This window comes from Sminthopsis crassicaudata, chromosome 4, assembly GCF_048593235.1.
Source record: "Sminthopsis crassicaudata isolate SCR6 chromosome 4, ASM4859323v1, whole genome shotgun sequence".
Lineage (NCBI taxonomy): Eukaryota > Metazoa > Chordata > Mammalia > Dasyuromorphia > Dasyuridae > Sminthopsis > Sminthopsis crassicaudata.
In genome coordinates this window covers 23,550,340-23,564,211 of record NC_133620.1, presented here as the reverse complement: position 1 = coordinate 23,564,211, position 13,872 = coordinate 23,550,340, and the positions used below count along the sequence as shown (strand labels likewise).

General features: G+C 53.7%; 2 protein-coding genes across 7 annotated transcripts in view; one reads left to right on the top strand and one right to left on the bottom strand.

Moving 5' to 3' along the window:
- The first annotated feature begins 53 nt into the window (after positions 1 to 53).
- On the top strand, positions 54 to 10,616 carry PRPF38A (pre-mRNA processing factor 38A). The gene is made up of 10 exons (XM_074265926.1): positions 54 to 245; positions 1,536 to 1,695; positions 3,144 to 3,265; positions 4,350 to 4,435; positions 6,984 to 7,097; positions 9,031 to 9,143; positions 9,295 to 9,321; positions 9,490 to 9,587; positions 9,792 to 9,840; positions 10,243 to 10,616. Exons 1-10 carry the CDS (start codon positions 116 to 118, stop codon positions 10,283 to 10,285), a joined length of 942 nt encoding a protein of 313 aa, XP_074122027.1. The 5' UTR covers positions 54 to 115; the 3' UTR covers positions 10,286 to 10,616.
- A 2,085-nt stretch (positions 10,617 to 12,701) lies between these two features.
- Positions 12,702 to 13,872, bottom strand: part of TUT4 (terminal uridylyl transferase 4) — a 65,458-nt gene continuing 64,287 nt past the window's right edge. For all 6 annotated transcript variants that reach the window (XM_074265919.1, XM_074265921.1, XM_074265920.1 and 3 more), the window contains 2 exons: positions 13,860 to 13,872; positions 12,702 to 13,236 (listed from right to left, as the gene is read on the bottom strand). The exon at positions 13,860 to 13,872 is cut by the window's right edge and continues 161 nt beyond it. In XM_074265919.1, the coding sequence (XP_074122020.1) occupies positions 13,145 to 13,236; positions 13,860 to 13,872 (105 nt within the window). In that variant the 3' untranslated portion in view covers positions 12,702 to 13,144. The remainder of the gene's footprint in view (positions 13,237 to 13,859) is intronic.

Sequence of the window (13,872 nt, the reverse complement as noted above, 5' to 3'; positions counted from 1 at the left end):
GAGTGACGTCACCCCGCCGACGCCCCCTGGACTCGGCTTCCCGCTGGACCAGCGGAAGTGACGCGCAAATCCCCCGCCGGAAGGACTGCGGAGGCGGCGCCGAGAGCTCCCCAAGATGGCGAACCGGACGGTGAAGGATGCTCACAGCATCCACGGCACCAACCCGCAGTACCTGGTGGAGAAGATCATCCGGACTCGAATCTACGAGTCCAAGTACTGGAAGGAGGAGTGTTTCGGGCTCACCGGTGAGCGGCTGCGGCCGGGCGGGCGGCTCGGGGGGAGGACTCCGAGGCCGGGGCTGCTCCGGAGGGGCCGCCGGGAGGTGACAGCGGGCTCCCGGGCCGGAAGGGGGCAAGCGGAACACCTGAACGTTTGGGCCCTAATGGTCCCGTGCGTCTCGCTGTCACATCTCGCTGAAGCTCCCTCGGTTTGACTGACAGATTTCTCGAGGGCAGCTCTCCCCAGCATGCAGTAGGTGCTTAGTAAATGCTTGCTACTTTTGTTCTAGAACAGCTTCTGTTTGGGAGGCGGAAGGAGGCAGGATTTGAACCCAGGTTCTCTGACTCCGGCTCTCCCCGGTGCCTGCCGATCACCTCCCGGGTCCTTCTTGTTCGTTCCAGGTCGGACCAGGCCTGGGCCTCTTAAAGTGTCCCCATTGAGCCCCTTTTCTCAAGAGAAATGTTTTCACGACCCCGGTTTATGAAATGGGGCACAAACCATGTCCCCCATGAGCAGTCGTCATTTCACGGCCCCGCCCACTCAGCTGCGTCCTGGGGTCCCCGCCCCCTCCCCATTCAGCCGCATGACCACCTGACCTGTGAAGAAGCTTCCCAGAGCCCCTGCCAGCATAGCGGGGGCAAAAGGGGACCCCACCCTGGGAGGCCGGCGCCCCCCACTTTCTGCGGGGGAAAGCGCGGCCTGGAGAGTGGGCTCTGGGCTGTTATGGGGGCTGGGGGGTGAAGGCCCGCAGGAAAGGGAGCTTGAGACCCCCTCGAGGAGGGGTCAGCGGGGGTGGACGGAGCGCCGGGCCCGGCCGGTCTCCTCGCCTCTGGCTCGTCTTCATCTGTAGCCGGTAGCAGCCCCTGCCTCCCAGCGCTCCTTGAGAACAGGGATTCTGCCTCCCCAGCACCCGGTACCATGCCTGGTGCATAGGAGGTGCTTGTTTCCTCCCGAACGTGCTCCCCAGGGTGTCACGTGGTCACTTGGTAAAGTCGAGGCAAGGTTCTGGGGCACAGGGGCCGTGTCTGTCCGGGAGGGGGCGCTGTGTAAGAGCGCGTCTCACGTGACTGAGTGAGCAGCCCGGGTCCTGCTGCCGCGACACAGACTGGGGGGTGCCCGGCTCCAAATGCCCGCTGCCCGCCCAGGCCCTTTGCAGGAAGGGGCGGGGCCGCTGATAACGGAAGGCAGCTTTTCCAGTGTTTGCCTTCGGAATTTCACGGGACGTCCAAGACTAAGGCGGCTTCTCCCGCTGAGCGCTCCTGCAGGTCTGCACGGCTCGCGCAGCATCCCCTCCTCACTCTGCCTTTTGTTTTCAGCGGAGCTTGTCGTCGACAAGGCCATGGAGCTGAGGTTCGTGGGGGGCGTCTACGGTGGCAACATCAAGCCCACCCCTTTCCTGTGCCTGACCTTGAAGATGCTGCAGATCCAGCCGGAGAAGGACATCATAGTGGAGTTCATTAAAAATGAAGATTTCAAGTAAGTGGGAGACACGCGGCCTCTCCTCCCGAATGTCCTGTCCCACTCACCGGGCGCGGCGCTGAGGGGCCGGGCTCCGGCATGTGCCTGCAGCGGCCTCTTTCCCCGGATCTTGTCCAGGGGCCCTCACCTGCTTCATTTCCTTGGACTTGTGCCCTTTCTGTACTTCTTTACTTCCTTATCAAGTTTTAACTTTTCAATAGATTAAGCAAGAATTAACTATGTTCTAGTGAAAAATATTCTGATAATTATCCGTGGGCTTGAACTCGGCAAAACCTTCCTGAGCCTCAGCTTCTTCATCAGTGAGTCAAGGACGTCAGCCTGGGAGGCCTTTCACAGCTGCGGGTGGGAGTAACTTGTAAATAAATGTGGGGGCTGCAAAAGCACGACGTGTTATCAGCGAACGTTAGGGAAAAAGGTTTTAAGTTGGCTTCCTGTCGTTCTCACCACAAAAGGATCCTCAGTCACTAGTGTGGAAGGTGAGCTGGGCTTATAAGTTTGTTGCACTGGCCGGGCCCTGGGCCTCATTGACAGCAAGTTGGAGGCTTACTGCGGCACAGAGAGGCTCCCGGGGCTTGGGCTGGCATGTGGAAGAAGGGCTACATTCAGGAGGGAAAAGTCAGTAGAACAGGCTCGGCTCCTTCAGAAAGGACTCACAGGCGGCCACCGGCTTCGGGTCTCCCACTGTCCATTCGAGATATTGCCGAGAGGACTCCGTGGTTGTGGGGGAGCTCAGACCCATGATTTTCACTTTGTCGCGCCTTTCCCCAGCTAAGGGCAGCTCCACTCTCCTCTGCCTTCTTTTTTTTTTATTAATTGTATAATTATCTATTTTTTTGACAGAACATATGCCTGGGTAATTTTTTACAACATTATCCCTTGTACTCCCTTCTGTTCTGAATTTTCCCCTCCTTCCCTCCCCCCCTCCCCTAGATGGCAGGCATTCCCATACGTGTTAAATGTGTTATAGTATATCCTAGGTACAATCTATGTGTGCAGAACCAAACGGTTCTCTTCTTGCACAGGGAGAATTGGATTCAGAAGGTAAAAGTAACCTGGGAACAAAAACAGAAATGCAAACAGTTCACCCTCATTTCCCAGTGTTCTCCCCTGCCTTCTGGTGCAGACCATACCACTTTGGACAGCTCTAGTTGATAGAAGCCTCCTCTCTGGGGCCCTAGAGAGATGATGACAACAAAAGATTTCCCTCGGCCCGGATGTCTCTGGAGCCCTCCCTCTCATTTCTCCCGGCACGGCAGGGCTCCTTTACAGTCACGTACCGTCACTTGTTGGGCCGTTCCCCAGGTGATGGGCATCCCCGGAGCTTGCAGCTCGTTGTCGTCACAGAGGGAGGCACCGTGCACACAAGGTCACTTGTGGGTGTTAAGGGAATGCACGTCTTCCTGAGTCTTAGGCTTGGCTGGTTATCTCATTGATTCTTCTTTCAGGTACGTCCGCATGTTGGGGGCCTTGTATATGAGGCTGACGGGCACTGCCATTGACTGCTACAAGTATCTGGAACCTCTCTACAATGACTATCGGAAAATTAAGAGCCAGAACCGAAACGGAGGTGAGTGCAGGGCTGCGGTGCTCTGGGAGCCTGGATGGCTGAGCCTTGCTGGATTTGTGTTTGATTCATGCTTCTCCCCTCCATGGGGTTCCCAGCCTTCCCAGTGGCTGCTTGGTTGGAGGAAAACTGAAGAATTAGCAATGAGGGGGAGGGTACAGTGAGGAAGGGAAGGGGGAGGGGAGAAGACAGTCTCATATAGAGTCATGTTGGAGAGATGGGGAGAAAGGGGAGCACCAAGAGTGGCGCCTCACACCCCTGGACCACTTTTGTCCTCATAGGGAGCAATTCCCCCATCCTGTCTTTAGGAAAAGATTATTTGGGGTCTCCTACACTTTGTTGTCAGACTAATCCTCTGCGGGCACAGGTCTTACCACATTGGCTCAGATAGAAAGGCCTGTTTGGCTTTTAAAGCCCATCGCAGCCTGGCCTCCTTCTGTTTTCCCAGTCTCCTTGCCCTTTATGCCCCTCCACTGCCTCTAGGACCCCAACCCCCTTCCTGGTCCTCACACAACAGACTCTGGGTCTTTCCCTGGCTGGGGTACCTACCTGGAGTGCTCTTCCTGCTCATCTCTCCCTTCTGGCTCCCTTTAGGTTCCGCCTAAAATCTGACCTCCCACAAGAGGTCTCTTTGAATCCCCCATCCTGTGAGACCTTCCCTCCAGGATCAGCCCCAGTTGATCTTGTTCTTGACCTGTTTGTCCTGAGTTGTTTGCTTGTGGTCTCCCCCATTAGGTTGTGAGCTCCTTGAGAACAGGGATTCTGTCTCCCCAGCACTTGGTACCATGCCTGGTGCATAGGAGTGTGATAAGTGCTTGTTGCCTGACTGAACGCTATCAAAAATAAGAATTCCTTCCATAGCATCTTTGCACAGGGGTGTCACACTTTAGTCACTTGGTAAAATCGAGGCAAGGTTCTTGGATACAAGGGCCATCTCTGTCCTGGAAGATCTTTGGGGGACTTCAGGGGTTGTCCATCCTGTGCCGGGGTCCAGATCTGCCCTCGGGGGTTCTGGGGGTGGCCACCTGCAGTTTGGCTTTCTCACTTCCTTTCTGCCTCACCCTGAGCTGCTGGACTTTTCCCCCAGAGTTTGAATTGATGCACGTGGATGAGTTTATTGATGAACTGCTCCACAGTGAGCGTGTCTGTGACATCATCCTGCCCCGGCTTCAGGTAAGAGGAAACAATCACCTTCCTGGGGGAGGGGAAGGAGGGTCTTCTTGGACTGTGCTCCTGTGCAGAGGGGCGGTGGGCAGAGGAATTGTGAGAGAAAAGTTGGAATTTCAGCCCTCGTGGCTCTAAGGAGACACAGGTAACATGGTGTAGTGGGGAGATCGTGGATCTGGGATTTGGGTTTTGGTTACTGGTGGGTCACGGGCAAGTTGCCCCCTTGGACCTCTGTAAAATGCGGGGTCAGAGGACTTTGGGGTTGAGACGCAGCCTGCCAATTCTGAGCTCTTGTCACCAGTACTGTGAGACCCGTGCAGCAGAGGAAAGACAGCTCCCCGGAGCCGGCCTCATTTCCCAGCTCGGTGCCTCAGCATCCCTTGGCCACCAGGTGGCTCCTGAGACCATGGTCCAGGCCTCCAACCTGGGCTTTGAATTGTCCCTTGTCAGGAGACCATATGCTCCTGGGATTGGGAGGGATCTCTGAGGGCCATTTCTTCTCCTTTTTTTCCTCAGTAATATTTAATTTTCCCACATACCTGTTTTTGACATTCATTGTATAAGATTTTCCTCCTCCCCAAGACAGCAAGCCACCTGATACAGTCACACGCTTGCTGTCCCTTCGTCCCTTCTAATGAGTTTCCATACTTGTCATGTTGTTCAAGAAAAAGTCTGATCCACTTCTAAATCAGGATTTCCTCCATGACAGCCCTGACAAGTAGAGGTGAAGCCTTTGTGGAGAAGCCCCAGGGAGGACGAGGAACCTCTCGAGCTCTGAAGGCCCTTCACCCTGCCTTTGGGCCATACTGAGTGTTAGGAAATCTGGGACATTCCTTCTGTTGCTCCCAGCCTTGCCCTCTAAGGCCAAGCAGAAGTCTGCTTCCTATCTCTCATGGCATGAGAAAAGGCACCAACTTGGGATTTGTAGGGGGGAGGATAGGTTGGCACCTTCTCTGTGAATCAGTGTCTTTCAAGTTGTCCAGAGGACTGGGTTAGATGACCTTTCCAGAGTCACACAACCAAGATGCATAACAGACCAGATTCGAACTCAGATCTCATTAGCTTTGAGGCCAGTTTCTATCTCCTGTGACACACGGCTGTTCTTCCCAAGACTGGGAGACTTGTGTCATGCGTGCCCCCTCCCTATGGTTTCCTTAGCTCTGGGCCTATGTGAATATGCCCTCCTGTGGCTGCCATGTGGGGCAGGCAGACGAAGCCCTCCTATTTTTGCAGGCTGAGCCTGGGCCCTTATCCCCTGCCTGGGGCTGTGTTCTTGTTCTGAGTTGGACCGGATCATGGTGAGCATCGGGAGGTCTTTACCTTCTTTGTGTGTTCTGGTGAAGCCCAGGAACCCTTCTCAGAGTCACGTTTCTAAATACACAAAGAAAGCCAATTTTAGTGAAATCTAGTCCCATAGAACTTTACTTATTTTAAAGAACCCTATTTAAGAAGCATTGGAGAGCTGAGCTTTGGGGTAACTTAGTGTAAGTCACCAGCTTCCCAGGGGCTTTCTGGGCTTGGTCTGTTTTAAGAGCCTTTGGTCTATCCTGGAGTCACAGATGTGGACGAAGCTTCCAGGCATCTCTGGTCCACGCTGAGGGTTTGGTTCTCCTTTTACCTGCTAAGCTTTGTCACAGTCTGTGTAGCCTGAGGAGGTAGTACTAACAGTCATGGGTGGAAGAGGCAGAGAAGCTAACTGTGCCTTGTTGTGGGGGGGAAACTTGCTAAAAATGAGCTGACCCTGGCAAACGGGCTACTGGGGAGCAGGGGCCTTTCTCTGATACTGGAGGCCTTTGAGCGAAGGTGGAATGAATCTTTGGCCAAGGTGTTGTACAAGAGTCTCTGCGACTCAAATCCTTCGGCTCCAGAAATGACCGGAGATCCCCTCTGGCCTATTGGGAAATCAGTCGAGCTCCTTGGGGACTCTCCAGTTGAAAGCTGACCTCGAGCCAGCCTGGACTCGCTGTCATGGCGTGTCCTCAGTCACTTCCCATTCCAGGCTTCTTGGTCCTTTCCAGTTCTCTGAGCCTCAGATGGTCCAGTTGGGCTCCTTGGAGGCTGGCCATGGTATCATTACTCAATTTCTTTTCATGGATAGATTTGAAAAAGCTCCCCCCACTTGTCAACACTTTGCCTTCTGGCTCCTAAGCTCGTCACTGAAACAGCTCTCTTCAAAGTTATCAGTGATCCAGGTCTCTAACTTCATGAGGGAAGCTCTTCTCACACAGAGAGGGTCCTCCTCTTTCAGAAGTGCTGGGGCAGGGAGGCTGTTCTCTGTGGTTTCCTTGGGATCACATGCCCGAGTGTGTCGGGGGGAGGGGGCCCCCAATGTGTGGCAAAGCGGGGCCCAATTGTGTCAGGGCAACCTCCCTGCCTCTCTCTGTGGGCCAGCAATCTTGGTGTAAACAAGAAATGTTCTCTAAGGCCCATGTTTGAGGCTTGTCCCCCTCCCCTTAGCACTTCTTCAGCTAGAAGTGGGAGTGATGGCGCCACGTGGCCCCATAGGGGATGCAGGGTGGTAGCGTGCTGACGCCCCTGCCTCTGCTCCTTGTAGAAGCGCTACGTGCTGGAAGAGGCCGAGCAGCTGGAACCTCGTGTCAGCGCCTTGGAGGAGGACATGGATGACGTGGAGTCCAGTGAGGAAGAGGAGGAGGATGATGACGATAAGGTCAGGCTATGGGGTTGGGCCTCCTGGACTCTCTTTGGTACTGTGGGTACCTCTGCCCCCTGGGGCTCCACCCTGGCAGTGGTGGGAGGGATATGGGCCTCTCTGACCCCAGCCTTCAGCCTCTGCATCATCCAGGTGTGTGTGTGTGGGGGGGGGGGGGATGTCAATGTCAGACAGATCAGAGAAACTTCTGGGATTGCCAGCTGCACTTTAGAGATTCTTCACCTGGGTCTGCACACTTGGCTTTAATCTACTGTCAGTCTGTCTTTGTCAGTCATTCTCTCTCTGTCAGTCTGCCTATTGGATTTTGACATTTTGTTAGCTACCTTTTAACATAATTGATTTTCTTTGTCATTTAGTGCTTTTTAAGACTTAAAGCTCTGATAGTGGAAAGGGGCCGTAGGCTTCCCAAGCCTGCCAGGGCCCATGACACAAAAGGTGGTTTCAGTAGCTCAGCATGAGGATGGGAGGTACCGGCTTGGGGTCCGGCCCCTCACTCAATCTCTGGGATTTCGGCCTTCTTGCTTTCCCCTCATCTATAAAAAGGAATAATAAATTCCTTGCTTGCTCAGGAAGGCATGTGGGCGCCTTTTTGCCTTCTCTCACAAAGTAAAGGCATTTCCCTGGGCCAGAATGTCTTAATAGGGATGGACTCTTCCTTTCCCCTGGAAGTCCTTGTAGTGGGTCCTTTTTGCAAGCTGCTTCAGGTGGGCAGCTGCACTGCCTCTGTACCACTGACTAGGCACTCCCGATGGGCCAGCTGCATTGCAGGCCCCCTTGGGAGGAGCACATGCTTGGGTAGGCACCGTGAAGGGATGAAAAACATGAGGGGACGGGTGCCTGGCCCGCCAGGAGCTGGGCTAAGGGAGAAAGTGAAACAAATGCCTCTGCAAACGTTACCTGTGGGCCAGCAGAAGAACCCAGGAACCATTATCTGGATGCCAGGTGGACAATGGAGGGGAATTTCTGGGAAAAGTAGTAGGTGCAGCCCCTTGCCATCATGGCAGGTGCTCTCCGTGCTTTTTGATATACACTTGTTGATTTCCCATCATGTGCCAGGTTCCCACAGTGACCAAGACCCCAAACACAAACATCTCCAGAGGGAGACGGTGCTGGCAGGCAGGGGTGGAAACAGGAAAGGCTTCCAGGAGGAGGGTTGTTATTAATACTGATATTAGAAAAAGATCCTTGATAGTTTAACAACAACTCCCCTTCCCGGCCCCCTAGAGTGCTCTGCATCTTGTAATTGGGGAACTGTCATGTAGAAAACACTTGGGTTCTGTGGGTAATGGAGGGCAGGACCTTCCGCCATCAATCGTGGGGCGTCCAGCCAGCCACTGCCTTGGGCTGATTCTGTTCAAATTGTTTTCGTGCTCCATGTAAAATGTATGGGATTGCCTGTCGTCGGGGGGAGGGAATAGAGGGAGGGGGGGTAATTTGGAAAAATGAATACAAGGGATAATATTATAAAATATATATATATATATTTATTTTTATATATATATAAATATATATATATATAAAATATATATATATAATAAAAAAAAAATTGTTTTCGTGCTCAGTGTTATGTCGATCTTACCATATTTCCCCGGATAATCGGGTCCTGGCATGTGCCGGGCAGCTTCAGCCATTCCCCAGGCGAGTGGTACCCCTGCAGGCCCTGACTGTGGCTGAGTGTGTGTCTGTGTGTCCGTCTGTCTTTGTTGTCTTGAAGGGAGATGGATTTGTTAATGGAAAGTGACGAGGGGATGGTCTAGAACCCAATGAAAACTAGAGATAAAGTTTTCACATAAGTCTTTTATTTGTGGGCACTCCCAACAAGGAGACATCCCTTGCTGGCTCGAAGGGGTGACTTCTTCTTGGGCAGAACCTTTGGGGTCTCCTCGGAGCCCGTGAGAGCACTGACTTCCTGTGCTTTGCCCGTTTGCAGCTGGAGAGAGCCCCATCCCCAGATCACCGCCGGCGAAGCTACAGAGACCTAGACAAGCCCCGTCGCTCTCCAACGTTGCGCTACAGGCGGAGCCGGAGCCGCTCTCCAAGGAGGTAAGGGTGCCAGGAGCCGCCCTTCTGCCAGCAGGGGGTCACTCCCGTGGTCAAGGCTGGGGTTTGCATGGGGTGAGGGGCAGATTCACGTTGTGGGGAGATACAGCTGGGCAACACATGCTCAAAAGAGTTGTCTTTTCTCCCCTTGCAGACGCAGCCGCTCTCCCAAAAGGAGGAGGTAAGACTTTACACATTTGGGGACGGATCAATTCAGCTTCAGCAGCCGTGGAGTCGGCTGCTGGGGGCAGAACCCGGGGCAGAGTCTTGCCCCAGTGTGGGGTGAGGGGGTGAGGCTCTTGTGTCTGGGATTGTGACGAGACTTTGTTCTGCTGCAATGTCCCCACAGTCCATCCCCTCGTCGAGAAAGACATCGCAGCAAGAGTCCACGACGCCACCGGAGTCGGTCCCGAGAGCGGCGGCACCGTTCCCGATCCAAGTCTCCAGGTATCTCAATTTTGGGGTGGAGTCGTGTAAGGCCCGAACCCCAAGTCTTTCATGAAGTCCTGAGGCTGGGGCTCTGTGCTCGGAGCCTGCCCTTCATGGGACCATGGGGCTGGGACGAGGGCTGCCCTCCTACGGCTCCAGGGGAGGGACTGCGTTGGATCAGTTTCCCAGGAATGCCCCATGTCGTTTCCTTCCCTCCCACAGGCCACCACCGGAGCCACAGACACAGGAGCCACTCAAAGTCCCCTGAAAGGTAACTGTGAGGAATGTGGATGTGGGGATAGGGGAGATCTGAATGGGGCTCTGTGTAAGGAGCCTGACTGAAGGAGGTCACTCCCTTTTCTCTTCTGTAAAATGGGACTAATCCCGTCATGGTCAGGGCTCTCAGGGCTAAGAGAGCTGCCCAGCAGGAGGCAGAGCCTGGACCTGGGCAGACTCCTACTAAGGCGCCCTTTACATCTTTCACACAATAGGTACTTAATAAATGCCTACCAATTAAAGAAATGACTTTGCTCCTGCTCACTTCCCAGTGGGTGCTCTCCACAGTCCTCATTGAAGGGCAAGTCTGTGGGCTTCAGCCCAGCACACAGTCAGTGTTTCATAAATGCTCATTGAACCAGGCAGGAGCTGAGTGAAGTCATTTGTGTTCTTTCAGGTCGAAGAAAAGCCACAAGAAGAGCCGGCGCGGGAATGAGTGATGGACACCTGACCAGTGGTCTCCTGGGGTCCAAAGATGTCTGCCTCTGCAGCCAGCTTGGACCAGCCTCAGCACTATGGCCGCCACCGTTGGCCCCTTCTGCAGCTCGCCCCTGCCCTTGCCCAGTTTCTATGACTTTTTTTTACTTGGTCTAAGCCGAGCCGTGCTGAGTCTTTTGTGACGTGAAGATTTGTTTTGGACCCTTCCCTTCCCCATTTGTCTGGTGGAAGAACAGGATGTTTCGCCCCAAGGGCAGCCTTTTGTACCCCATTTTTTTTTTTTTTTTGATTACACGAGGTTTATCTCCATCCAGATTAAACTGTGATTAACCAGATGCAGTGTCCGGCCCTTTCCTTGGCGAGCTTTGTAATGAAACGCTGTGGGTGTAGCAGCCTCAGCCTGTTCTTGCTGGGCAGGGGGCAGAATCGGGGGTTGAGACTCTGACTGGGTGACCTGGGACAGGAGCCTCCAGGGCCTCATCTCCCTAAGATGCAGGGGCCGGCTCCAAGTCTTGTCCCGCAGCCGGCCGAGTGCTTTGGGCCCTGGGATGTCGGGGTTTGGTGGAACGTTGCTAGAGCACCCAGACCAGGAGTTGAGGACAATGCTATGGGTTGAGGGCTGGAGGTCCAAGTTTGAAGGAGAGAAGGGCTTTGCGGGGGAAGCACGGTGAGTTCAGTTTTGGACCAGTTGGCTTTGGGATGCCTCTGGGACATCAGATGCACACTGAGGACTGGGGGTTAGGGCTGGATTCATCTGGTGGTCATCGGCGGGATAACGGCACCATTGGGAGCTTCTGAGATCCCAGGACCGAGATTTAGGGGGCACCCACAGCTATGAGTAACATGGAGAACAGGAAAAACCAGGAGGGATAAGGATGTGTGTGACCACCCAGAGGGGTGAAGGCTGTGGTCCAGGCTAGCCAGCTGAGTGATGGCTGCCATTTACCCAGTACCTTTACCCATTCTCAGGTCTGAGAGAGGCTAGGGGCTGTTGGGGCCCATTAGGGCTTCCATGGTCACCAGAGTTGGTAAAGAATCCACGAAAGATCGCCAATCCAACCTGCCCATTTCAGATGAGCTAGTGAAGTCAGGAGTTAAGGGATGAAAAGTAAGGACTGGGACTAAACCCAGGACTTGTAGCCCTTGTCCACCCGAAGCCTCCCTCCTTGGGGTTACATCAGGCCACCATCACAAGCGGCTACCCCACAGGTACCCCCGTGTTCTTTGCCCTTAGCCTCAAACTAGTTCCGGCCGGCATGAGCGGTTTGTGTGTTTGGGCAGATTTCTTCCGTGTGGACGCTACGCCTTGCTAAGAAGCAAGCGGATAATGGAGAGCCTGACAGGAACTGTCCAGAAGCCAATAGCCGGGTTCTCTCCCCACAGGGAGGGGGCACAGCCGATGGAGTCAGGAAGGTCTGAGTTCAGATCCTCTCTCAATGCTAGCCGTGAGGTCCTAGACAAGCTGATCCAGTTCTGCCTCCATTTCCTCAGCTGGTACTCTCCCAGGTTTGTGGTGAAGACCAAACCTGGCCCTTTCCCAGGGCTGCAGAACTGCTCTTGTTCTGGGCAGATGGCTTCAAGTTTTACTTAATGATGGCTGTCTCCATCCCCCCAAATGCTTAATTTTTTGCAGGGACAGTTGATCAGTCTTCACTCCCTAGGCTCTGAGTTACTTAGTGGTGCCAAGGCCAGAGGAGAAAAGCCTGAGGGCGGACCCCTTTGGGCCCCCAATCTGCTATCCTGTGGTGAGGCAGACAGGACCCTCAGCCAGCGCTCTAAGGGGGTCCACATGAGCAGCTTGCCTGACTCCCATCATCAGCTGGCCTGGTGAGGTATCTCCGGAGCACCTGCATCCTGGGCCCGCCCCTGACATGCCCCTGGCTCCCGCAAGGGGCTGTCTAAGATGGGCACCCCCTGCCCTCTCTGGCCCTGGCCCCTTCCCTTTCTGCATCATGGCAATCACAGTATTAGCCCCTCTCCAATCACCAGAGAGAAGCCTCAGACCTGAACTCTCCACTGCAAGGGAAAAGGCCGGGTGTTGGCAAAGGGGGCAGGGGCAGGGGCGAGCCTTCCCACTCATGGCAGACAAGACCAAAGCGGGGGACCTGAGAGATCATCTGCTGAGGAGGCGCCGGCCCAGTGCCGAGGTCCCCCCCCAGGCCTGCCACTCTCCACCTACTCCTGTGCACCCCCCAAAGCCGAGGGCCCCCTTAACCAGCTCAGCCCGGTTTTTAGGACTGCTCCGTTCCCCTACAAAGAGTCTGCCAGGGACTTTGCCACTGGTTATCAATGAAATTGATCTGGGTGGTCAAGAGAATTCCTCCAAATACAGATGAAAAGAGTAATTCCAACATTTTCCCTTTAAAATTCCCCTAGATCACTCCTCTGGAAAAGAAAGAAAAAAGACGGACGCCTTCCTTTTTGTTGCAATTTTGTTTTATTTTTTTTCCTTTTAAAAAGTTTTTGGCACTACATAGTTCTGTAAAGAATAGAAGTGACAAATTTTAAAACACATGAAATCCCTTCCTAATTCTTATTTTTAAGAACAATATATATAAAGTCTGAAGCAACCAAAGTATGAATACAGCTAATAGAAAATAAAGAACTTAATTTTTTTTTTTAAATTCTCTCTTTTTACAGTTCATCAAGGTAAAACAAAACACAAAAGTCCCTTAAAAATAGGGTAATAAAATAGATGAAATTTGTATCACTCATTTCGGTGATACTAGTAAAAACTATAGCTTGTATCTATATACAAATGATACACTTTAAAAAGTCTTAAATTTAAATAATCTGTATCTAAACAAGTTGTGTTAAAATGTTAAATCCAGGACCTGATTTGCTTTGATTTCCATGAAATGTCATTTCTTCTGCTGGATGTAGTTCAAGCTGAGGGACGGGTGCCCTTGAGACAGCAGAGGGAACCTCGGGTTGCTTGGCATCAGTGGGCCAGCTGCAAACCGACCAAAACCAAGGAGAGCCATTTACCTTGGGGGGGCTACATCTGGGAGCACTGGGGGCCACCAGTTGGGCGGCCAGAGGAGTCGGAGACCTGGGCCTACTGCTCTGCTCCCGGAAGTCCCCACAAATGACCTTTGTCTCATGTTACACTGGTTTGCTGATATTTTAAGAATGGGGTGAGGGCAAGTGCCTCCCATTACTCTTCATTCTGAGAGGATGGGGGACTGGAGGAAGGGAAGGGGAGCAGGCAAACGGGGAGTCGCAGCGCACACTGGAGGGGTGGGGCCGCTACAGGCAGACCAGGGGCCCTGTGGCCCCCTCTTCTGCAGGCCCTCACCCTGGAGAGCGGCCGGGCCCTGGTGACGGACACAAGGACTGGGTGAGACTTAGTCTGTCAGACCCGGAGCCCACAGCAGGGGGTGCACACAAGGGCAGCCGAGAATGTCTCTAGAAAAGCCCCAGACCAACTGTAGAACTGGGCTCGGAGCTCACCCGTGGCCCGGAAGAACCAAGAGGACTTGGAGGGAGACAATCACACCGAGTTCTCTGAGCCCCTGTGGGCTCCTAACCAAGACCCCGGCCGCCCCCCCAGCGACCGCGCGTGAGGAACGGTACCTGTAGGGTAGAA